At 37.7% G+C, this 27332-nt stretch overlaps 1 protein-coding gene across 1 annotated transcript in view; it reads right to left on the bottom strand.

Annotated features, from left to right (window-relative positions):
• Nucleotides 1-316: 316 nt before the first annotated feature.
• Nucleotides 317-27332, bottom strand: part of LOC121440443 (gamma-aminobutyric acid receptor subunit alpha-3-like) — a 160482-nt gene continuing 133466 nt past the window's right edge. Inside the window, exons 8-10 of the mRNA XM_041641194.1 lie at nt 26027-26179; nt 19417-19628; nt 317-1338 (exon numbers count right to left, since the gene is read on the bottom strand). Of these exons, the coding sequence (XP_041497128.1) occupies nt 1003-1338; nt 19417-19628; nt 26027-26179 (701 nt within the window). The 3' untranslated portion in view covers nt 317-1002. The remainder of the gene's footprint in view (nt 1339-19416; nt 19629-26026; nt 26180-27332) is intronic.

Here is a 27332-nt window from a genome sequence, read left to right as displayed (position 1 = left end):
TTTCCCCTGCTTGTGGCCATTTCTTTTGAGGCAGATTTCAGTGTTTAACCACTACCAGCCATCACATTCCATCTATTGTTTGACTAATTGCCTTGCCAGGGACTTGAGTTTCATAGGTTCCCCATCTTTGACTAATTTTTATATAGGCATTCAATCTCGATCATCTTGTGTGTATGTGTACATTTTTAATTTAACTTCAAAATGTTTCTTCTTTTTTCCAGAAGAGTTTCCAGGCATCCATTGATCCAAAGTAAGCAATACTCCGCTGACTATAATGAGCTCGGTGTTACTTAGGCAAGGGAATTTTCCTGAAGAAGACTTATATTAAGGTGTTACTTTCCTGAGGGACTTGTTGAAACTGGAGTAGAGCTCACTTTTAATGCTTGAATGATCCAGCTAGTTCTCTTTTTTATTATACATGTTTGACACAGGTTATCCTCAATTGTTTCCACTAATTGCTAATTTAGGGGTCATATCAGAAGTTTGATAGGATTCTTTCTTCCCATTCTACCAGTTCATATGTCTAGTAGGCCCTGCTGGAGGCATAAAAGGGGCCAGATTGATAAGATTAAATGGGATATCTGGGCCTAACACCACAGTGCGTCATAATCATCCTATGCAACTCAGTTAATATGTTCCGGGATCTCAACACCTTGAACCCCACAAAGCCAAGATTTCCACTAGAAGAAGTAAGAGTCTCCTGTTCCTTCATTATTGGGCAGAGTAACATTAAACACATGCAATGCCCTCAGCTGGGGAAGACTGGCATACTAAAATGAGCAACTGGACAAATGGCAGTGTTTGACTCAATCCAAGCAATGTTCAAAGGACAAGTCATTTTTCTGTTGTTACATTTTCATTGAGGCTCATAATATGAACTGAGAAAGCAATTACACTCAGCTTGGAACAGGGTTAAAAAGAAGAATCATGAAACACATGAAGGGAGCCCTAGGTTTTGGGTGTTTGGATGCTTCATGGAGTATAATGTGCCACCACTATTATCTACTGTTTGCAGATCATGCCCTTGATAGCTGATTCCCGGTTCACATATGTAGCCCAATAGACAAGATTGAATATAGCAAAGAGCACAGGAAAGATGATGCGGGAAATTTTGTCAACCTTGCTGACACTGTTGTAGGTCTTGGTCTCAGCAGGGCTCTCCTGCACATAAGTGGCCTTGGGCGAAGCAACGACTGTTGGAGTTGAAGAAGCACTTGGAGCAGCACCCTTGGAGATGGTGGGGAACTCAGCATCCTTGGTCAGGTTCATAGGATAGGTGGTTCCCACGATGTTGAAAGTGGTGCTTGTTTTCTTTGTTGGGGCTGCTGGTGTTTTCTTCTAGAGCCATAAAAGAGAGGGGAGGGGGAGAACAAAACAAACAGTAGATGATGAATTCATTATACAAAGTACATTTGGGAACTTCAGGGAGGAAGAGCCATGAAGGACATTAATGAACCTGCTAAGTAGTAGATTTCTACAAAGGGATACTATTTTGAAAACAGAAAACCAGAATGCACCATTTTAACTATCCTAGTCAGTCCCAGTTGTCACCTTGGCACAGTCTTAAGTCACCTGAGAATGGAGCCTTAATCGAAGGATTGCCCGCATCAGGGTTGTTTTTTAGGGCATGTCTGTGGGGACCTGTTTTGATTGTTCATTGATGTAGATAGGTCTAGATCACTGTGGGCATCACTATTCTTTAGGCAGGTGGTACTAGACTATATAAGAATGTTATCTAAGCATGGGCCTTCAGATTGGCCAGCAAGCAGCATTCCTTCATAGCTTCTGCTTCAAGTTCTTGCTTGAGTTCCTGCCCCAGCTCCATTCACTGATGGACTGTGACCTGGAAGTATAAACCAAACCAACCCTTTTCTTAGTTGTTTATAGCCAGTGTTTTATCACAGCAACAGAAAGAAAACTGAAAAAATCTGGCTATGTGTCTTTGGATAAATCATTCCTCCTTTGTGAGCTTCAGTTTCTTCATTTGTGAACTGAAGGTAAAAATAGCTGGCAGATTATTGAGAGGATCAGAAGAGAGAATGCAGTGGGAATTGCAAGGAAGAGTGAGATTTTCTATATTGCATGATTTCATCCTTCACAATAAACCTATGAAGTAGGTGACATTATTCACACTTAATATGTTAGTAAGCCTCAGATTAAGTGGCAGAACACATACTACCAATCTGAGTTCCTGACTTTTGTCCATAGACACACCATGCTGCTTTCTCTAGCACAAGGTACTCTTGGTTACCCGAGGGAAAAACTCCAAAAAGGCTGCGGCCATCAAGGGGCACACTTCCTGTGAAGAAGAGAGCTTGGTGAATCTGCAAAGTCATTCCATCTTAAAGATAATAATAAACACTATGGAATATTTCCATGCACGATCACAACAGCATGCTGCCTTCATGCACTATAAAGGTGCTTAGCAAAGGAGGGGGTGTACAAAGGTTTTCCACTCTTACCAGGCAGCTAGTAGGAGCCACACCCTCCCCACAGAGCTGAAGAAATGACCTGTTCACACATAGCGAAAGTAAAGACAGTGGCAAGATTGCTAGGACATTGCACTTTGGAAGCTTTCCTCCCCCCCAAACATAAGCTATCCCCAAAACACAGTCAAAAGTTCTCCCTCCTCCCCCCCCCACTCTGGTGCTACATCGAGGCTGCCAGTGTTTAGGTCCCGATTGGAATAGAGTGGCTGTATGGCACGGAGAGCAAAGGAGTTCGCTAGCTCATAACTGCAGCCCAAGGCAGTGGCCTAGTCCAGGGTGCAAAAACTCTTCTAACGTCTTCCCTCCAGTTCTTCTTCAGACACCTCAATCTCTCTCTTGATGCTTCTCAGAAGCTGGAATTAACTTCCTCACTCTCCCAGTGCCTTACCTGTTTCCTTACTAGGTTTCTCTGTTCCTGCCCTCTTCTGTTGCTTCTTTCTTCTTTTTCTTACTTCCCCAGAATTCTCATTTTTATCTTTCTGACATTAGATCACAGCACCATTTACCTTCCTGATCCAAATAATTGCCTTTGTACATTTATTGAATATAAACAGTGCCAAAACATACAATAGCTATTTAGAGTGAAGTAGGAAGGTTAGAAGTTATACTTCATTCCCTTTCTCCTAGGTACTCACAGCCTATTGTCAAAGAGAGCTGTGAACACATGATTGTCATAATGTGTAACCTGGGTCCTAACTGTTTTGAGTAAAGTGTTATCAGTGTACCTGCAAGTGTGGAAAAGGCAATTCAAGGGAGGCTATGAGGTTTCCAGTATGAATATTAACAATTGAACAAGAAAAAAAATTAAAAATGGTCCTCTTGTGGGACTCCTAACAGTGGGAACAGGGGCTGTCTCTGACTCTTTTACTGACTTTTGGGACCCTACTCCTCATACTGGGTAACCTTAGCCAACCTTAGTATATAGAGAGGTGCTTAGTCTTGCTGCAATTTGATATGCCATGTTTCATCGATATCCATGGGAAGTATTCCCTCTCCTGAACAGAAAACAGAGGAGGAGTAGATTTGAAGGTGAAAACAAAGGGGGAGGGACTTGGAGGAGAGGAGGAAGGGTAAACTGTGGCTAGTATGTAAAATACATTTTTAAAAAAGTTGAGCAGGCAGGAGTCAGCAAATGATAATGCAGCAAAGGCCAGTGCACAGGTGCAGACCACTATTGGGGCATGACAACTGTTAACTGAATCACAGTGAGCACAACAAACACGGTATAAGAACTGAAGGCACAGAAAGAAAAGGCCAGATCTTTGCGCTATCCTGTGACTACTCTATTATAGGCAAAGAGCCTTTATTCCAGTGAAGGGGAAGACTCTTGGCCACTCATTGTGCTCAGAGGAATCCTGCTGAGGACAGGAAGGAGAGATTGTAGGAGTCAGGGGGTTCAGGGACATCAGAGCAAAATCCACACAGAAGACTAGCCTGGCTAATGGGAATCGGTTCCTCATGCTGGATTGCCTTGTCCAGCCTGAATACAGGGGGATGTACTCGGTCTTATGGTATCTTGATATGCCACGCTTTGCTGATGCTCATGGGAGACCTGCCCTTCCCTGAAAGAATAAGGAGGGTTGGTGGGCAGAGGGAGTGGGAGGAGATAGGGGAGGGGAGGCTTTGGTCAGGATTAAAATAAATATAAATTAATTAATTGAAAAAAGAAAATGCCAAATATTGAAAGACCTTGTATACCACACTCTGCCTGCCTATGTTGACACCAGTATTCTTAGTCAGGGGCAGGGAGTGTGGGAAATGAGGGGTGGGAGAGCGTGCAAGATAAAGGGGTATTCATTTAAGTTAATAAACAGTCTGACTAATAAGACATTTGAAAAGCAATACTTTTCTTCTTTGTTGGAAGATTATAGCTGCATTGTTACAAGCAGAACTCAATGCCTTCTAAGAACCTTCTAAATACTTTAAATACTACACCAGGCTCACTTATAATTAGCAAAGTCATTGTGTGAATAGAGTCCCACTGCTAAATGCCTTTGCCATTAAATAAAATAGTGCTTTATTTCTTTGCCTGCTTATTAACTTGCTTAGCCATTTTTCCCCATGGTTAGACAAAAGAAAAAAAAAACAAGCAAAGCAAAACAAAAAGCTAGAAAGAAAGTGAAGAAAACTTTACACTGACTTTGCTAAAAAAGCTTTTGGATGTCATCTTATAAGCTGGTTATGACTAGGTCTTTGAAACAATCACTTGGGTCAACACTTTCTTTGCATCCACATCCACTTTATGTTCTGTAGGTGACGAGAAGCAGCAGGTGATTTAATCACAGATTATTTAAGTAGTAAAGTAAAATTACCTTATGGTTTCTCTCATCATTTTCAACATAACATAATTTAATCACTACTATATTTCTACCTACATTGCCTAAAAATGAAATGAAATTGAATGTTACAGCCTACAGCAGGATGCAGAGAAGTTGCCTTTTAATGAGAGAATTCTAAGTCTTGGAGATGAAAAGTATTCTGGAGATTAACTGTAATTGTGCTGATCATTCTTGAATTGCACACTTAATTGTTTAAAAATATCTAGACGGGAAGGAGATAGGAACAAGTAGGGTGAGAGTAATCAGAATGCATTGTATACATATATGAAATTATCAAAAAAATTTTCATTACTAAAAAACAAAAATACAACATTTTACCATAATTTAAATTTCATATATCTGTATGTGACAGTTAATTTCAATTGTCAACTTGGCACAATCTGGCTTGGGAAGACAATCTTAAGTGAGAGATTTTTCTACATCAGGTTACTCCTTGGGCCATCTGTGGGTGACTATCTTGGTTGAGTTAGTTGATATGGTAACACTCACACTAAAAGTGGGTGGACACCATTCTCTGAGCTTGGGTCCTAAATGAACTGAGCAGTAGGTATGCATGCATTCATTTGTCTCTGCTCTTAACTGTGGATGGGATGTGACTGGCAGCTTCAGAATTTTGTCCCCCTACTGTCCTTCAGTGCTGGGCTGCAACCTAAAATTGTGACTTAACTAGGACATACATCTGCATTTATCTAAATAATTAAATGAATCATATTGCTGCAGTTTGGACTACCTAATTTTAACTATATATACTATGTTGCTTATGATAGTTACTTTACACAATACATTTGTAAATGAATATGAAAAATTATAAAATGAATGAAAGACCTTAATCTCAGCAAAGTCAGAAAAAAAGACAATTTGGGGATGGGGAAATAGTTCATTGAGACCAGAGTTAACCCTGCTAACATCCATGTTCACAAATGAGATTGAAATCCTAGTGCTGGGAGGACAGGCAGGGCAGTCCCTAGGGCTTGCTGGCCAGACAGTCCAGTTGAATTGGTAATGCCTAGGGAGGGCCAGTGAGAGATTCTGTTTCATAAAATGAGGTAAAAATTGAAAGAGGAAGGCAAATCAACTTATAGGGATCAGTTAAGCCTATAGAAAGGAAAGAATATGCAGATGGAAGGCCAGCTTCCTCAAAGAATGGGAGTTATCTAAACTATATATATCCAGGTTCAAGTTACAGATTAGAAGGAAAAAAAATGAAAGAAATTCAGATACTACTAGTGTTTTGAGGAGAAGAGAAAAAGATAAATATTGAGGTGAACTTCATATGAAGGTTTCCATACTCCCTGGAATGACAGTAAAAGAAAGAGTCAACAGAAGAAAATCAAATGGCAAAAAAAAAAATTTAAGGAATTACTGAACACCCTTAGCCACCAGGAAAATATAAATCAAACCAACTCTGAGGAACCATCTTATACCCGTCAAAATGGCTAAAATCAAAAACACTGATGACAGCTTATTATGGAGAGGAGGTGGAGTAAGGGGAACACTCCTGCACTGCTGGTAGGAGTGCAAACTTGGACAGCCACTTTGAAAATCAGTATAGCAGTTTTTCAGAAAACTGGGAATCAACCTACCTGAAGACTCAGCAATACCACTTGTGCATATTCCCAAAGGATATACAATCCTACCACAAAGACATGTGCTCACTATGTTCATAGCAGCATTATTTGTAATAACCAGAACCTGGGAACAACCTAAATGCCCCTCGACCAAAGAATGGATAAAAAAAATGTGGTAAATTTACACAGTGGAGTATTATTCAGTGGAAAAAAACAATGGCATCATGAAATTTGCAGACAAATGGATGGAACTAGAAAAAACTTATCCTGAGTGAGGTAAACCAGACCCAGAAAGACAAACACGGTCTCATGCATAAGTGAATAGAAATAAAGCAAAGGATAACCAGGCTACAATCCACAGCCCCAGAGAAGCTAGGGTGAAAAGGAGGACCCTAAGAGGGACATACTTTAAAGGTCCCGGGAAGCAGAAATATTTAAGATCTCATTGGTAAACTGGGAGGGGATAGAAGAGAGAGAATGGGTACATAAGGGATCAAGATGACTGAGTTGGGGGAGGAACACACACACACACACACAGAGAGAGAGAGAGAGAGAGAGAGAGAGAGAGAGAGAGAGAGAGAGAGCAATGAAAGAGATGTCTTGATAGAGGGAGCCATTATAGGGTTAGAGAGAAGAGAGAATCCAGGTGCTAGGGAAAGTCCCAGGAATCCATAAGGATGACCCCAGATAAGACTCCCAACAATAGTGGAGAAGATGCCTGAACTGGCCTTCCCCTATAATCAGATTAGTACCTACCCTAATTGTCATCATAGAACCTACACCAGTAACTGATGGAAGGAAACAAATGCAGTGATCCACAGCCAAGCACTGGACTGAGCGAGTTCAGTAGTAGAGAGGGAGGAGGAATCATATGAACAAGGGCAGGGGTCAAGATCATGATGGGGAAAACCACGGAGACAGCTGACCTGAGCTAATGGGAGCTTAAGGACTCTGAACTGAGAGCTGGGGGAACCTGCATAGGACCAAACTAGGCCCTCTGAATGTGGGTGACAGTTCTGTGGTTTGATCTCTTGGGGGAATCCCTGGCAGTGGGACCAGGACTCATTCCGGGTACATGAACTGGCTCTTTGGATTCCATTCCCTATAATGGGATACCATGCTCAGCCTTGATACAGGGGTGAAGGGGTTTGGTCCCACCTCAACTTGGCATGCCAGACATTGTTGACTCCCCAAGGGAAGCCTTACCCCTTCTGAGGAGTGGATGGGGGGAGGTAGGGACAGGAGAAGGGAGGAAGGAAAAACTGAGGTTGTTATATGAAATAAAAAAATAAATAAATAAAACCTTCATATATATATATATATATATGTATTCAAATTAAGAAGCTAAAGGTATGGCTCAGTGGTTAAGAAGGCTAACTATGCATGCAAAAGACACAAGTTCAGTGCCCAGAACTCACGTCAAGCAGCTTCGGGGGAACCAACACCCTCTGCAATGCAGGCCTTCACCAGAAGCATACACATATGTGTATAAACACAAACACACACATGATCAAAAATAAAATAAATCTTGAAAAATATTTAAATTCAATCGTACAAGAAATAAAACTGAATATTAAAACAGAGAAGGCCTATATACTGTTTGAAGGACCAACAGAATTATATAGGGGCCAAAAGAAGTATAAAAGCTCATAACCTTCACTAACCTATCAATAGCTACATTTTTTTTTCAGCAAAAACAAAAACAAAAATCTACCTTGTACTAAAGTGACTAGGGAGTTCATGGGTGCTGATAAGTGACTGTAATCACACATTATTATAACTATCCTGAATGAAGAAACAAAAATAGAGATATCAGATTTTGAAAGACTTCATGTTATTGAATTACTAAATATTTCAAAATTGTCTGTTATAAGGCAAGTTCTCTGGTGCATGCTAGGGATGCTGCAGTGAACATTAAAACACGTCTGTGCCCTCAAGTTCCCATTCTACTGAAAGGAACATGTAGTAGGAATGTAATCAAATAAGCACAACTAGAGTTGAAGCACATAAGATGGATCAGTGCAGTGTAGCTAGAAAAAAAAGGGTCTTTAAGAAGGTGATCCAAGAGCTGAATAAGAGAAAACAAACTCTGAAAAGATCTGAACAACCAAAGTTCAGGGAAGAATTGTGATCACAAAGGGTCAATGAAGGTATAACTATGGACCGAGAGGAATTAATGGTAATTTAAAGGGAGATTGCAAAACTGAGTTAATGATACATGCCAGAAATTCTACCTACTTTGGAGATTTGAGTAAGTAGCTTAATGTCAGCCTGGGCAACACAACAATATTCCAATCCCGGAAAAAGGCCAGGAGCGTGTGGTGTGTGTGTGTGTGTGTGTGTGTGTGTGTGTGTATGCATTTTAACTCAGAACCAATTTTTTAAACTTCCATGTGCTAGAACTAATTCTTAGAATTGAATTTACCTTTGCTTGTAGTGTCTTAATTTTAGCCTGACCTTTCAAACTTCATACATTCTTCTGATTATTTCAAAAGTTAACCATCTCTTAACAACCATATGTATTTGAATCTCCTACCTTGTATGTCTACATTTGAGTTTCAATGGACAACATATTGAGGTTTATCCCAGGAGTCTCTGTTTAGGTTAGATCAATATCAGTTCATTGATGAATTATATTTGACTTCAGTCGGTCAACCAGTTATATCAGTTAAAACATACTACTTAAAGTGTTTTATAGAATGTAATAAAAAGTTAATCAATGAAGCTGAGGCAATGGCTCAGCAGTTCAGACAACTTGATTTTCTTGAAGAAAACATATGTTCAAGTCTCAGCACCCAAAATATAGCTCACAATTCTAATCACAGGAGATGTGATCACAGGGGATCTCTCCTGGTCTCTGGGGAGTACTGCATGCATTAGTATACTTACATACATAAAGGCAAAACAGTTACACACATAAGATAAAAATAAAATTACTTTTAAATTTAATAAGGTATCTTGATAAACTCTACAACATTTCCTGTTCTATCAGTTCATTAAACATTTATTAGAGGTCAATTTTGCATAATTTCTCCTTAGTGAACTTAAACTATATCAGTTCCTGAATTGAATTTCTCTGAAAATACCTATTTTACAGTACATTCTGGAAAGTTTTGCTTATCAGACTTGGAACCAATCAAAAACAATAAAACCTTTTTGAGATTTGTTTCATTTTATTTTTCTTTTTGTAGAGCTGAACTTCAAACTTAGGACCTTGATGTCCAAGATGAGCAAACATTTTACCACAGAGTTATAATCACGAGCTTCATCTATTATAAAAACTGGAATTTTATAACCTTGATACCAAAACACCTTGAAAATCAGGGAGGTGAAGACATTTAAAATATCTGTTGCTTTAGGGTTCTGGCCAAAAATAGAATTTCAACAAGTGGCTATTATAGCCCATGAGGAGAAACAAGTTACCCTTAACTTTATATATAATCAGTTTAATATTGGTAGTAATAATATCCTAGGATTAAGGTTTTTTTTTTTTTGAGACAGGGTTTCTCTGTAGTTTTGGAGCCTGTCCTGAAACTAGTTCTTGTAAACCAGGCTGGCCTAGAACTCACAGAGATCCTCCTGCCCCTGCCTCGCAAGTGCTGGGATTAAAGGAGTGCACCACCACCGTCCGGCCTAGTATTAAGTTTGATCACTACTTAATCACAAAGAATGGAAAATTAAGGGTATAGTCCCAAATGGGCACACGGGGGTACACACACGGGGGTACACACACACAGAGACACACACACACACACACACGTGTGTGTGTGTATAGAGAGAGAGGGGGGGAGAACTTTTCAGTGAGCAAGAGGAAAATTGCTACTTAGCAGAAATATTACAAGTAGTACTACCTAGGAGAATTTGTATAGACAGAAAATGATGTTCAAATTATAATGACTACAATTAACTTTCAAGTGCTCACCCTTGTCCTAATCATTCTCTGAGTCACTTCCTAAAAGGATGTTTCCACACGTAATAGGTAGTAAAGAATTGCTCTATTGCAACTTAAAGTAATAACTGATTCAAAATGTGCTGCAAGAGGAAGGAATATGAGCAATAAAGATTGTTGGAGAATACACAAGAGAAACATGCAATGCCTGAAAACAAGTTACAAACAATCATGAAATAAATGTAAGACAATTCAGGCTGGGGGATGGCTCAGTTAGTGAACTAGCTGCTATGTAAACATGAAGACCTGAGTTTTATCTCCAAAATCCATGTAAAAAGCCAGAGAATCAAGTATCTGTAATCCCAGCACTGAAGAGATAGAGAAAGGAGATTATTAGACCTTACTGGCCAGTAAATATAGCCAAATTGGTAAACCCCTCATCCATTAGAGACCCTGTCTCCAAAGGTAAGGTATATAAGTGATTGAAGAAGATACCACAAAAATGAAACTGAATAGGAATTGTTGAAAATGATGAGAGACACAGAAAATAGGCTTGAGAAAATGGCAATAAAATTAAATTAAAAATAATAAAGAGTTAAAAATTATTATAGAATAAATGGTAAATATAGAAGATAACAGAAATCTCTATAGTATATATAATACTACTTCTAAGGAAAGAACAGAACAAATCTATGATCTCAAAGCTATCCTTACACATTAAAGGCCAAGAATTGACAGCTGCTGAAGAAAATGTTTGCTAATTTTGTATCCAACTATTTTGCTGAATTTTTTTCTCAGTCATAAGAGTTTTCTGGTGGAGTCTTTAGGGATTTTACATATAAAACTAAATCATCTGAAAATAAAGATACTTTGAATTTCCCATTTTAATTTCTCATTTTTCCTTAATCGCCTTCACTTGTCTTATTGCTCTAGCAATGTTGAACAGGAGTAAGGAATGTGAGCACTATTGTTTTAGTGAAAATTATTTGATATTTTCTACCATTATGATGATGTTGGATGAGGGCTTCCTGTATGTCTATCCTGTGTTGAGATACATCTCCTGTATCCATAGTCTCTTTAGGACTTTTATCATGATGGATGTTGGATTTTTGTCAAAGGCTTTTTCTGAATCTAATAATATGATCATATTGTTTCTGTCCTTTAGTTTATTTAAGTGGTAGATTACATGATTACATTTACTGAGTTACGTATGTTGAACTATCTCTGAATCACTGGAATGATGCTCACCTAAACATAGTATACATCTTTTGGAATTATTTAAATTAGGTATATAAGTGTTGTGGGATGATCTTTGTGTACACTGTGAAGATGTGTCTCTGTTTTATATCACCTGCCTAAGGCACCTTCTTATTGGTTTAATAAATGGTCAATATATAGGCAGGAGAAGATGGGTGGGACTTCTAGAGGGGGGGACACGGGGGAGGGGATCTGAGAGGCAGGGCTTTTTACCCGTAAGAGGCAGAGGAAGTGGGATGTTTCATTCTAATGAGAGGTAATAAGCCACATGGCCGAATATAGATTAATATAACAGGTTAATTTAATTTGTAAGAGCTAGTTGGGAACAAGCCTATGCTAAAGCCAAGCTTTTATAGTTAATAAGAGGTCTCTGTGTCATTAGTTGGGAACTCACGGTCCAAACAAAGTTCAACTACAACTGACATGCAACATAGAGGCATGTATATCCAAGTGTAGGGCCTGTGAATAGCTGGCATGCTACCCAGCAGGAGACTAGATAGAAGCACCTGCTGCAGTACAGGGTAAGAAATTTCCCAGAGCTGGGATGGATAAATGTGGCCCAGACAGTGCCTGTAGGCATAAGGCTCTGTTCTCATGGACCCAAGGAGGTTGGAGCCAGCAATCAGTGCCAATTGCTAAGCAGAGCCACAAAAGGAGATTGCAGATGCACAGAATGGCTTTGTAACACTTTTGCTAAGATTTCCTAGATCCATGGCATGTAGAAAGCCAAGTCCAGACTGAGAAAACTTAACAGGTACAGTATGCTTGAAAATGTACTTAGGTGCTGAAGAAAGAAAAGAAAATGGATATATAGAGTCATAGAAAAAAATAATTTAAAAATAATAAAGTCTTCTAAGAGAGAGTAAAGTAATATAAAATCAACAAGCCACATAAAGATGGGAAATATAATACAAGATATTTGGAACCTATATAATACTTTATTAACTTTAATTTTTAAATGCTAAGGAACAAAACACAACAGTCACTGAGTGACATTGGATTATGGAAAAAGCTGCTTAATTAAACAAGCCTTTATATTTTAAGGTTGTCTTAACTTTAGAATGGAAGCAGAAAATGTGTTGTCTTAGAAAAGGGTTGTAACTTTGTTTCCAAAGGGAACTAAAAGTTATGGATTCCTTTAAAATTAATAAGATCAGATGTGACTGGGAGAGACCTCCTGAAATTCTTGGCTATGGACATAAAGAAAGAAACCAAGGAAAACTACAAGACAGATGACATATTGCTGATCCCTTGACATGGGAACAGTTCTGAGAATGGATGAGACATGATAAATCTTGTTGGCTACAGAGTCCTCATTGATGTGGGATGGGATTCTCCTCTGTATGCTGTGAATACCATTGGTTAATAAAGAAAATGTCTTAGGCCTGTGATGAGGTAGAGTAAAGCGATGTGGGGAAAACAAAACTGAATGCTGGGAGAAAGGAAGCAGAGTCACAGAGAACCCATGGAGTCACTGTCAGAGACAAATGCTGGAACCTTGCTGGTAGGCCACGAGCCTCGTGGTAAAATTTAAAATAATGGAGATAGGTTAATTCTAGATGTAAGAGCTAGTTAGCAATACGCTTAAGTAATTGGCCAAGTAGTGATTTAATTAATAGAGTTTCTGTGTGGTTTTTTTGGGAGAGAACTACATCCAAATTCCCAAATATTTTTTATAAATTTTGTTTACACTTAAAGGGGAATATGATAATAGAGAGCAATACTTGGCATTGGTATGGATCTTGGCTTATCAATACAAATTTAAAGTCAATTCTATTATACTGTGAATATCTATTTCTGATCTTGATTAAAATAGTGTGTTTGTGCAGCTCATTTAAAAATGTAATGTGTAGAAATATAGGTTAATAGAGAATCATCTACAATAGTCAAGCTTGTAGTCATGTTATTTAGATTTTATAGATGTACAGAGATACATTTCAGACGGATAGGTATTTTTCAAACCTTTCAAAGACTATAGAATTTGGCACTTAAAATGTTTTAAGAAGTTAGGACTTTTCATGACAATGAGACTCATCTGCTCCTGGCAGTACCAGTTACTTCAAGAGGAAGACGGGCATCAGAGAGTTTTCTCAGGGAGTTTGTTAGCCATTTGCGCAAGAAACTGCTCTTGCCTGGACTTCCTGGACTGCTTCATGGTATGCTGTAAAAACTGGATAAAAGAAAAATGACTGCTGAACTTGACTAAAGGGGAGATAATCTTTTGGGGTTCCTGCTTCGTGAAAGTGTCTGTCAGACATTCTGGAGGCCACAGAGGAAAGTGACTGACAAACTGCCAATCTAAGCGGACCTGTCTTTGAAATTTCCTGCTTCGTGGAAAAGTCTGCTGGATACTATGGGCCTGATGGCTAAAGAGTGGATGCCCCAACAATAAAGAAGAACTATGGGTGACTGTCCAGGCAGCAAGATGTCTCTGTCAATTCTAGAATTTTAGAAGTTGCTTACAATGTACTTCCTGTTTATTTAGGTAATATTATATCCTTATGGAGTCTTTAATGGAGTTGAAGAATTTATGGTTATAGCTTTCCTTAGTTATGATAAAGATAAACTAGATATAAATATTGTAACTGTAATTCTTGATATCTGCTTTGTTATATGTAATTTTACTATGTTAAAGTTAAAGCCTTTCTTTTTGTTTAAACAGAAAAAGGGAGGTGATGTGGGATTCCCCTCTGTATGCTGTGAATATCATTGGTTAATAAAGAAAATGCATAGGCCAGTGATAGGGTAGAGTAAAGGTAGGCGGGGAAAACTAAACTGAATGCTGGGAGAAATGAGGCGGAGTCAGCAAGAAGCCAAGGAGCCACTGCCAGAGAAAGACATGCTGAATCCTTGCTGGTAGGCCACAATCCTTGTGGTAATATATAAAATAATGGAAATGGGTTAATTCTAGATGTAAGAGCTAGCTAGCAATATGTTTAAGTAATTGGTCAAGCAGTGATTTAATTGATACAGCTTCTGTGTGGTTACTTCGAGAGTATGGGCAGCCAAAAAATGAACAAACGGCCTCCATACTACAGCTTATGATTGATTATTACATGCCATCTTTTCATATGGCGTGGATGGAGATTTATATTACAGTTTGATTATGCAGTCCAAATGAACTTAAAAAGTTGACAGACATTTTTTACCTGTTCAAACATAGAACAGAAAGCTGATTTGTACATACCCTGTATTTTATACTTGTATTAATGCATATATATGTATATATATATATGATACATTTAAAAGTTTGTATGTTTTCAGAAATAAAGGACAAGACACCAATGAAGATAATGAGAAGCTAGCATCTCAGCTGATAACTGACATTTTCTAGCTTCACGGACTACTCTAGTCAGGACTTCAGATAATCCCTATACTTTCCCATCACATAGAGACTAGACAACAAATAATACAGCTAGCTCTCCCAGGACTTGACCATTATCCCCATTTTCTAAGGTCCCCTAGAAATGCGATCACCCGCAGAAAACAGGGAGTAATTTTAGGAACATAATGGCCATATTCCCAAGAGGTGGAGTGGGTAGTTCAGTGGGTTGTAGATGTTTGTCATTATTTAAATAATTAAACATTATTTAATGTTTGTCGTTAGTTGCAAGTTGTTATTGGTCATGGTCAGGGAGGAAACTAAACAAAGGAATTTTGATTAAGGTATTTCTTTCTTTTTCTTTCCTCTATGCTTCTTTCTCTCCTATCTAGTGAAAAGGGGGGATATAGAAATGATTGGATAAAAGGGTAATTTATTGAACCTACTTTTAAACTAAAAAGCTACTACTAGTCTCGAATATTTTACATTGGTATGGATTTTTTATATTGATAAAAATTTAAGGTTGTTTTTGTTACAACATACTGTAAGTATTGTACCTATGCAATTCATTGAAAATTGTAGTATAAAGTTCTAGTCCTTGAAAGTTATTATTATAAACATTTTAGAATAATCAATATAATAATCAAACTTGTAGGGAGGGTTTAGATGTAGACATAAATAAGCTTTACTTAGCCTCATGTATTTTAGATAGATACATAGTCTTTAAACACTTCAGAGTTGCCAAATACAAATGGACTGGACATCGTAATTCCTACTTAATAACTGTTCTTATTGTATATAATTTTACTGTGTTAGAGTTAAAATCTTTCCTTCTTCTTTAGATGAAAGGGGAGAAATTTTGTGGGATAATTAATCATTTTTACACTGTGAAGATGTGTCTCTGTTTTACTTTATCCATCTAAGGTACCTTGTAATTGGTTTAATAAATAGTTAAATAGTCAGACTGGAGAAGATAGGCGGGACTTCTGGGAAGAAAGAGATACTTGGGGGAAGAATCGAAGATGTGGAAAATTTGCCAGCAAAACATCATACATGCAGTACTGAGGAGAGGTAATGAGCCACATGGCAGAACACACATTAATATAAATGGGTTAATTTAGCTTTAATAGCTAGTCAAGAATAAGCCTAAGCTAAAGTCAAGATTTATAGTTAATAAAAGTCTCTGTATCATTATTTGAGAGCTGACAGAACAACGAAAGTCCATCTATACCTAAGTATTTTATTGAGTTTTTTCCTGTATTAGTGTTCACCAGAGTTTTTGGTCTAAAATGTTTTCCTTTTTTGATTGAATCTTTGGTTTTAGAATCAGGGTAATTGTAGTGGTAAGAGCGGCAGGGCTCTGTCCCCGGCATCTGGCCGCCCGCATGGCTAGCTTATGCCCCGAAATAATTATATGGAAACTGTATTCTTTTAAACATTGCCTGGCCCATTAGTTCCAGCCTCTTATTGGTTAGCTCTTCTATATTGATCTAACCCATTTCTAATAATCTGTGTAGCCCATGAGGTGGCTTATCAGGGAAGATCTTAATCTGCATCTGTCTGGAGTGGGAGAATCATGGTGACTCCTGATTTAGCTTCTTTCTCCCAGCATTCTGTTCTATTTATTCCGCCTATCTCAATTCTACCCTATCAGAGGGCCAAGCAGTTTCTTTATTAATTAACCAATGAAAACAACAAATAGATACAAGACCCACCTCCATCAGGTAATAGTGGCTTCATAAAAAGAAGTTGAAAATATTCCTTCCTTTCCTATTTCGAAGAAGACCACACAACTGAGAGTATTTGGCAGTACAAATTGGTCTTAAAGGGTTAGTGAACCTAAAGAAGCTAAATAAGAAGGTGAACCCAAGGAAAAACATATAGTTATCCTCTTGCCTATGGGAAGTAGACAAAATTGCCAGAGAGGAAAGTGGGATCTTGGGGGTGGGGTGGGTTGAGGGTAAGGGGAGATGGGGAGAGAAAAGTGAGAAGGGAGAATGGGGGGAACTTGGGGAAACAGGATGATTGGGATAAAGGAAGGCTGGACAGGGGAGCACAGAAGCACAATTCTTAGTTAAGGGAGCCACCTTAGGGCTGGCAAGAGATTTGAACCTAGAGTGGCTCCCAGGAGCCCAAGGCGATGTCCCCAGTTAGTTCCTTGGGCAGATGAGGATAGGGAACCTGAAACTACCCTATCCTATAGCAATACTGAATAATATCTTGCATATCACCATAGAACCTTCATCTGGTGATGGATGGAGATAGAGACAGAGACCCACACTGGAGCACTGGACTGAGCTCCCAAAGTCCCAATGAGGAGCAGAAGGAGGGAGAAGATGAGCAAGGAAGTCAGGACCACGAAGGGTGCACCCACCCACTGAGACAGTGGGGCTGATCTATTGGGAGCTCACCAAGGCCAGCTGGACTATGACTGAAAAAACATGGGATAAAACTGGACTCTCTGAACATGGTGAACAATGAGGGCTGATGAGAAGCCAAGGACAATGGCACGGGGTTTTGATCCTACTTCATGTTCTGGCTTTGTGGGAGCCTAGCCAGTTTGGATGTTCACCTTCCTAGACATGGACGGAGTGGGGAAGACCTTGGACTTTCCACAGGCAGGGAACCCTGACTGCTCTTTGGGCTGGAGAGGGAGGGGGAGAGGAGTGGGGGGGAGGGGGAGAAGGGGGAGGTGGGGGAGGGAAATGGGAGGCTGGGAGGAGGGGGAAACTTTTTTTTTCTTTTCTCAATAAAAAAATATTAAAAAAAAACAGGATACAAAAATATTGGGTGGATGAGTAAGGGAAGGTGGATTTGAGAACTAACAGGGACTGAAAATGTTCAAAACATATTGAATGAAACTCTCAGAGCACTAATGAAATTTGTTATGAGACCATGTAGTGTAAAGCAAATAGATTTCACAAATGAAGCATATAGTTATATGGAAGCCTATACCATAAGATCAAGTATTCTATGATATGAGAAATTTGCAAGTTGGCTCTATTGCTGGATAGTATTCAGTGCCAGCACCGAGAATAGCAATTGAATCCTATAAAGTCTTAGAGAAAGAAGATATGAACTACAAACTTAACAACACCACAAGTATAATACAAAGACATTTGATGGGTATTTTGCCCATGCAATAAATTAGAAAATATGGTTCCAAAGAGACTTTTAAATATTTTTATACAATAGCTTTGAGATAACTAAGAAATTAAAGGAAAATATGTATATTTATATTTAAGAAAATATCACATTTAAATGTAAAAACTATGACTAAATACCAGCAGGAACTATGGTTGCATAAGGTGATAGTAATATTATAAAATTTGACAAGGCTTCAATATCACTAGTACAAAGTTGAACAAGGAATAGAAAAGAGTGTGTGAAGTAGGATAAGTACACCAATTTTCTTATGTTTGTAGATGAAGTTAACATTCTTAGTTAATAAATGACAAATCAATATATAGAAGAGTCAATGTATGGCAAGGATAAAGATAAAAAAACTAGAGACACTATAACAATAAAATAAGCAAAAGTCCTATGGTAGAGTGGATGGAGGAAATATAGTTTTTTTCATTTACAACAAAGTTAATAAGTTCTGTTTCAGTAAGTAATTATAGTCTACTTCTAAGATTGCGAACTCAACATTCTGTTCTATGAAATACTTCTTTTACCCCAGCTTGAAAAGGTTTCAACACCATTTCTCTTTTGTATGATTCTTTGAATGGTGATTCTTAGATTATATTTCCAATTCTTTTAAGAATACTATATAATTTAATTTAGGTCTAGATACCTAAACTCTTCAAAATATTGAGTGATGATATATTTGATCTGAATCATGGGCAATTCCTATTAATCCAGTGAGTTTATCTTGTCTATATATCTACCTATCTAGCCAACATTTCTTCAGCTTTCATTCTTATTCAGCTGCTTTGCCAAGATGAAGACAAGGCCCTAGCAAGGAGGCAAATAATTACTTTTAATACAACTAAACTATTTTAATATCAAGAATACTCACATACAAGAAAGCCAAATCTGTCTTCAAGGTTCCTAATAGGTTCTACAGAGAAAGTAATGTTTTAGTTGGGTTTGGAAGAATGAGTAGGTCTTTACCAAAGAGAAAAAAAAACCACTTCAGGTAGAGAATAAAAATTACACAAAGACTTGGATGAGCATTTCATTTCATTTTGACTGGAATGCAAATCAGAGAGTGAGGGGTAGAAGTGGTATTGGAGACTATTCTTCAGATGTAGATAAGACTCCAAAGCTTCTGGGTAGCTCTCTATCAATGCCCCCAGAGCCTAGCACACCACATTTATATGTGACTCAGCACAACAAGACATAAACCCTATATGCTATTAGCCTTCTTTTCATAGTTCCTATTTGAACTCCAGATTGCCAGAAGCACTCCTGTTGAAAATTGGATTGATGACCCCAGTGAGTAGCACATAGCCCTGCTCAGTTCCTGCGAGCTACAGGCTGTTCACTTCTGGTCCCAATCCAGATCTCACAGGAAGTGCTTTCCAGCCCTTCCTTTACTGCAACTCACCTTCATCTCCAGGGTTTCTGGTACCTTCTTGCCTTCCCAAGCCCAGCTCCGCTTGGTGAAGTAGTTGACAGTAGCAAATTCAATCAGTGCAGAAAACACAAAGGCATAACAGACGGCTATGAACCAGTCCATGGCCGTCGCATATGCCACTTTAGGTAAGGAGTTTCTGGCACTGATACTCAAGGTGGTCATAGTGAGAACAGTGGTGACACCTGAGGAGAGAAAAGTCAAGAGCCAGTTGCAACTGAAAAACACTGGCAGTGTACTTGATGGGGTAACCAACTTCCCACCTGAAAGGAAGTGTTTCACCACACTCAGTAGACCCCTTAGCTTGTGTTGTCTGTGGAGTAGCCTGATGTATTTTTTCTGTAATAAAATATACTTCTCCTTTGCTTCAAGTAATAGTCTGTTTTTAAAGTAAATTGTACAGAATGTCAAGGCCAGATAGATCAACCTAGGAACCACTTTATTCTAACTGCCATAAGAATTAGATTCTTCAGTACGGTACCTCTATTGCTGTCCCCTAGCCTCTGAGTAAGCATTTATGCTGAAGAATAAGTAGCCTGTTTTATTGTAAGAGGAGTTCTAAATTAGAAAGACATATTTTTGAGCCAAATTAGCTTCCTATAATGATCAGCCTACTGATGAATCTCAGTGTTCTTTCTGTGAGCCAACAAGAAGAAAAAATGTACTCCCTCATCTCCAGGATAGGCCTGTGGAGACCCAAGAAAAGTCTTTTCATCTCCAGAGTGATGGAGATCAATGTTTGCCTCATGTCCTACTTTTGCTCACCTTTCTCTCAGCCCTGGTAGTTTTCGTTTGAGGAGCCTGAAACTGAGGCCATGATTCAGAGCATAGGTCAGAGTTCAGTCTGGTTCCTACTTCTTGTTATTGTGATGTTCTTCTGATAAGGAAACAAACTACTATGGGACATGTTTCTGTAGCTGCTTCCAGTTCTAGGTCGCAACTGAGCTATATCTTGTAAGCTTTGGTAGAACTAGAACTTTTTTGGCTGACACTCATTTTGTACCTTGGTAATTCCTTTAATCCCTCTGTGCCTTATTTCTCCCATCTGTGAGTATCAGATGATCTGGGACTTTAAAATTCCCAAACTCAATCAGATTTGAAGGAGAAATGATCACAATCTCATTCTGCTTGTTAAAAAGCTGAGGAGGATGAGAAATCTGTGCATGGATCAAGTTGGGCACAGAATGAAATGCTGATGGGGTGGGATGCTAAAGAATAAGGCAACAAAAGGAGTCCCTGGCTCTATTAGCTCTTCTCTGGTGTGGCTCCTTTGAATTCCTTACTTGCACATATGCTGTATACATGAAAATCTAGACTGGATAAGAATTTGCAATAAAGACCCTAAAGGTTGACCTTTGCAGAAACTTAGCAGCAGAGCTGAGTTGCAAAAATACGGCTTAAACAATGCGAGGATAAGCTATAATGTTAGTACTTACAAACAAAACAACTGATAATAGACTCGAACCTCACCAACCCTAATATACCAAGAAAGGAGTGTATGAGTGATGTACACTTGGTACTTATATATGAAGTTCTCAGAAAAATTAAATTGAGAAAAAGGAAGTAGAGCCTTATGTGAGAAATAAACCATTTCATTCATGGCTATGAGCAAGGGCATGGTCTGCCTAAGAATGTCTATAGCAAATGTACTGTAGCACAAATGCTCTGATTCTTATCTCAATGGAGAGTTTTTTAACTTTAACCCTTGAGACTTAATTAGACCCGTTACATTATGGAGAGTTCTTAGCTGATCAGAGTTGTGGGGGCTCTCAATTAAGCATTCTATATACTTCATAGAGTGTCTTGGCTTTTAAAATGAGAGCCAGTCTTACAGTGATTCTATTTTAAGACTGGTTCAGAAAGCTCTTATTTAAAGACTAAGGTAGAACTGGTTGACCTCGCTTCCTATCAGTACTTCTAGTACACTTACTTGTTAAGATGTGTCTGTTCTACTAAACTGCATGATGAGGGGAACCAACATGACTTCTCAAGATTCGTTTATGAATCTTACATTCCCTTCTTGCTCTCAGCCCCACACCCAGTTTCATGGCATTATTATCCAGTATGTGCTCATTTGTGTCTGGATACATTCATTTGGTGTAATAGTTTGGGTTTATTCGTGTTTCATATATCTTGAGAGTAATTTTCTTGATTTCAGGATGAGTCCATAGTTTTAGTGTAACCTAATTTGTTCATCTATTAATTTATAAATGAGCATCTGAATGTTTCCAATATTCAACACATAATAAAATGTCTAAACAAATTGTGTTAGGTATTTATGTAAGTATCCTTACATTTCTCTTCATAAATACCTAAAGATGAAACGGCAAGGTTATATGGTATGAATATGTTTAAGTTTATAGGACATTGCCAAGTTTATTAAAAATAGTTGTACATTTACCAGTTCTAAGAGATATAAACAATTCCTAGTCACTATGTACCTTTGATTTATGAAAATTTTATGCTAATTGATATTTTTCAATAATAATGAAAATATATGGAATAATTTTTCTTTTTCCATATCAACTTACATAGATTACATTAGACCACAGTATTTTCCTTATAAGATATTGCCATTATTTATAATTTAATGCACTTACTATGACTCATTTATTTATTATTTTTATTAATAATTTCAACATTACTACTAAGATTTTTTCCTTTCATTTAGTGAACAGCCATCAGTATTTTTCTCTTCTTTTTCTCTTTCTTTCTTTTTTGGTTTTTCAAGTCAGGATTTCTCAGTGTAGCCCTGGCTATCCTGGAATTCTCTCTGTAGATCAGATTAGTTTCAAACTCAGAGATCCACCTACCTCTGCCTCCTGAGTGCTGGGATTAAAGGCATGCACCACTACTGGGCATTGGTGGACATGGGAAAGTCTAATAATAATAATCACAAATTTGCATTCTTCCAACTCATCTTGCTAGGGCTTATAGATTTCCTTCTAATTGTAACTTTATATCCTTCTTTAGATAAGGCCAGTTTTAGGCTAGCTATTATCTGTATTTTTTTCCCTTCTGTCATTCTACTGTATTATGCCTTCTCAGTGAATCTCATGTCATTTCTTTCTGTGCATTTCATTTTTGTCTTTTTAGGTGTTTTCTTTTTAATCTATCTTTCTTATTTTATTTAGGTAATATTTTTTTTCATTTATTCTACATACTGAGCACAGTTTCATCAAAAGGCAGCTAAATGTCAGCACAAGTCTTGGTCTCACTGCTAGGAACCTTACACACAGAGCAAGCTACACAACTGTCACGTACATGCAGAGGGCCTAGCTTGTTCCCATGAGGCTCCTTAACTATTATTCCAGAGGCCATGAGCTCACACCATTCAGGGGTAACTTAACTATGTTTAAATAAATTATTATTTATTTATATTTTCAAGTTCCACGATAACCAATATGCTTCTTCCCCCAGTCTTTCTCTTACGTTTTTCCTCATTGATTTCTTTTATTTATAAATATTCATCAGGGCTATTTGAAAGTCTCCAATTACTCCAACATGTATAATCTTACAGGTTTGTATTTCTGTGACATAATTCATTTACAATAAGACAACATATCTTTCATATCTGAGCTCTTTGGAGAAATGTATACAATTATATCACTGTGTGGCTAGTCATCAATGCATTTTTGTGAATTAAATATATGAACATTCTTGTGGAAGTGCTTTCATTTAATGTATTTTATTACATTATTCATTTCAATTGGTTATATATGTAAGAGAAGAATATCCAGATTAGGGGGTTTATGTAAAATGATACAACCGTTTTGGAAAATGTTTGACCAAGTCTTACAAAGTTAAAGTACATATTCCACAAGATACATGGACATTGTATGTTTTTTCTGTTTTATTCCAAGAGCATCATATTTTTAATTTTGGTATTTAAGTCTATGAATAACTTTCAATTCTGTCTCTCCAATTAGGTATCTTTGTGGTAAATCAAGTTTCCATATACTAGAGAATACTTCCAAGCTCATTGTAGTGTTTCATTTACTTTTTTCTTTACACCAAAACAATGCTACCTTAATGACTATTGCGTTTTAATCATTCTGAAACCCTATGGGGCCTGTCTTTCCACTCTGTTCTTATTCAAGAAGATATTGACTATCCTTAGATCTTTGTATTTAGTTTTTAAATTAGCCTTTCAAGTTGGAGGTTTTCTCATGATGCAGTTACTGAAAATAAGAATTCTGAATTAGTATGAGCCCATTTTAAACTATAAAAAGAATAAATTCTCATGGAAGCTTGCATTTTACACATAGCTCAGGCCAAAATCAAAATGCTTTCACATTATCTCTCTATTCTATGTGTAATTTCTTAATGTTCTCTTATATTGAGGTCACAACCATTCAATGGTATTGGACTTGTGGGAATGATATTTTGTCTTAATTTCTTCTGGTTGATGTAACAAGTTATCACATATCTAGTGGCTTAAAACACCACAAACCTATAATTACAGATTACACAATAAGCCTGAAACTAGTTTTAATGAGTTAAGGTCAATCTTGACCAGAGCTGCACTTCCTCTGAAGGTTCTGGTATAACAATAATAATCTACTGCCTTTTGCAGTTTTTCAAGTTACACCAATTGCATTTTTTTTGCTAGTGAGCCCTTTCTTCTTCCTATAAGGCAACAACAGAACTTCTTCCAATCTGGCCTGCCTCCTTTATCACAACGCTTTTCTTCTGTAGTTAAATATCTGACCAGTGCAGAATAATATCTCCAGCTGGAAGTCTTTAAGTGCACCACATCTGGAGATTCATTTTCACCATATATTGTCATATTTCCACATCTCAGACACTTGGAGATGAACTTTTGGTTGATATTACTTAGTATACTACAGATTTAGTTATAATCCTTAACAGTGTTGAAACTCAGCACCCTCTTTTATATTTTAAAATTCAGCTACTTCTTTACCAAAACTAGTAACTCAGCTAAATAGCCACTTGTTATTGAAAATAATTTTTATACATATATTTTATCATGTTTTCCCTCTAATAATGGCCACTTCTAATCACACCTATAAAGCTTATGTTTCCTTTATTTCAGTTAACATCAAAGTGTAGCACAGAACTAACAGATAACTTCCACCCATATTTTTCAAAACTTTGCAGTGAACCTTTAGCCCACGTGACTATTTTGTGCCATGTAATACTTCCCTCTTCACTTTCACTAATGTTGTACCTTTCTTATTGTTTCTCTCTCTCCACTGCTTTCTCCAGTTACAGCTGACCCAATCAGCTATTTCTCTCTGAAACATCATTTACTATTGATGTAAGACTATACAACTTCACGATATTGGTAGAAATGCCTTCTGTATGGGTATCTAGTATATCTTACTGTATGATTCAAAGTCTCTGTTTCCCCAGTGGTTCAATAGCCTGAAAGGTTTAATTTTTTCCTCCAAAAACCTGCTGTGGAAAAAACAGACATAAAATGTTTTGTATGCCTTAAGTCTCTAAGGAAAGAGAGGTCAATGGTATGCAAACTTCTTCCTAGATATAAGTAGCCTCATATTGAAGTAAATTTCTCTTATTCTATATACTGTTCAAGAAACAATTGAAAGTGTATATGTAGCCTTTACTGAATATCAGTGTGGTGTGGGAGATCCTTCTGTCTATGTCTTGCTTTTATTGGTTAATGAATAAAGAAACTGCCTTAGCCTGTTGATAGGGCAGAACTTAGGCAGGCAGAGAAAACTGGACTGAATGCTGGGAGAAGGAAGGCAGAGAGATATGGCATGGAACTGCCACCAGAGTCAGACATGCCAAAACTTTGCCGGTAAGCCACTGTCATGTGGCGATACACAGAGTAATGGAGATGGGTAAAATTAAAATGTAAGAGTTAGCCAATAAGAAGCTAGAGCTAATGGGCCAAGTAGTGATTTAAATAATACAGTTTCTGTGTGATTATTTCATGGCTGGGTGGCCAGGAAAAATGAGCAGCCCCCCTCCCTCTACATCAGTAAATTCATGCTCTCAAAAGGCTGGAACAGATGCAATAAGTCATAAATGTAAACAGAAAGTTGTTCCTAGGGGTTGGAAAAATAACTCAGCATTTGAAAACATTTGTTCCTCTTACAGAGGACTTGGATTCAGCTCCCATCACCCACATGGTAGCTCACAGCTATCTATAGCTCTAGTACTAAGTGGATCTGGCACCCTCTTCTGACCTCATAGGTACCAGGCATGCACACAGTGCACATACATACATACACATAGGCGAAACACCCATAAACATAAAATAAATTTTAAAATGAAAAAAAAAATTACCTTTAAAACCCAATCTAATTCTCTGTCTTCAGGTTGATTTTCTACCCTTATTTTTTTTCTACTCTCTGCACTAAATTCACATAGTTTTCACAAAAGAGTCAATTTCTTCCTGCTAGGATTTCAAGCAGCCAAATTCTGAACAAAGGAGTAGGGATATGAATGGTGCATCTGACAATGCATTTTCTGCTATTGGGCTTGGACAACATCCTGTATCTGTAGCAGGAGTTCATTCCTCCACTTTTCTTACCCCTACTCTGACTAGGAATGTGATTCTACCCCCCATTATTCATAAGGCAACAGTTACCAAAGACTGTGCGGGCAGGGACAGATTCTCTATTAAGCCAGAAAGACACTTGTGACAAAATGACAGTCATGATACATGGCAAGTAGGTCTGGATGACAAAGTAGCCAATTTTTCTCTTCAGATGAAAGTGAGTTGTCATGACGACATATTCTCCTGGACAGAGAAGAAAATTAGGCAGCGTGGAGTCATAAAAACATTGTTAAAGTAACTTGGGCCTCAGTTCTGTTCCCAGAGATCCTCAATCTTATATTCAAGTTAAGACATCCTAATGCCCTACAAACTCTTGAGCTCCTTAATAATCAAAATTATGCAATAGTATTTTGGTGTGAAGGATACACTAACAATATGCCATAACAATTTCCTCAGTGAAAGTCTGACAAGTTTATTCAAATCATGTTTTATTTAAGTAATGAGAAATAATGATGCTTTTTATAAAGAAAGCACTTACTACATTCTCATATAAAACTTTATTCAAATATTAATCTTCACAATTGCCTTATGAAGTGCGGACTTCTGTAGTCCTCATTTTACAAGTCAAGAAATTCAAACAAGGGATCGAACACCATGCACAGGTACATAGTTAGTAACTAGTGGTGCTCAAAAATTAAGCCCATATAGGTTGTATCCATAGTTTGTTCTTTTTGATGCCATATTTTTGTATTCTCAGGTATTGTTTGATTATTAGCATGTATAGGTTCCTGCAGAGGACCTGGGTTCAGATTTAAGCATCCACCATTAGGCAACATAAGACATCCTGAAACTCCAGCTCCAGAAGTGCAAACACTCTCCTCTGGCCTTATGAACCCTGCATGTATGTAATACACAAACAGATAAGCACACACATACATACATATACACACAAATATGAATATATAAATTGTTTTAAAGTTCACATAGCAGAATGTGAACTGACCTTTATTATCTCATTCCCTTCAACAGAGCTGTGATAGGTGGTAAACAAAAGTTAATAGCAATTATTACTCTGTTAACATCAATCAGTAATTCTCAGGCTTCTATATTTTCAACAGCATTTGACACAGGTGAATCTTCCATTTTCCATGAATAGCTGAGTTAGAGAATAGCATGATGTATACTCAATCCAAGCACCACTAAACAACTAAAAATGGCTGGCCATCAGTAGAAGTTAAAAAACAGGCAAAGGACAGATTCTTCCTTACCATCTCTAGATAGAAGTAATCTTGACAATGTTTTGATTTCAGATTACCAAACTCCAAATCTGAGAGACAAGGAATTTAGTCTGTTTTAAGCCACCAATGTGGTAATAACTTGTTATAGGGCATTGGGG

The sequence above is a fragment of the Microtus oregoni genome, unplaced genomic scaffold (genome assembly GCF_018167655.1).
Source record: "Microtus oregoni isolate MIOR12 unplaced genomic scaffold, Mior012 000067F_ref0000223, whole genome shotgun sequence".
Classification (NCBI taxonomy): domain Eukaryota; kingdom Metazoa; phylum Chordata; class Mammalia; order Rodentia; family Cricetidae; genus Microtus; species Microtus oregoni.
This window is presented reverse-complemented; position numbering and strand designations above follow the sequence as displayed.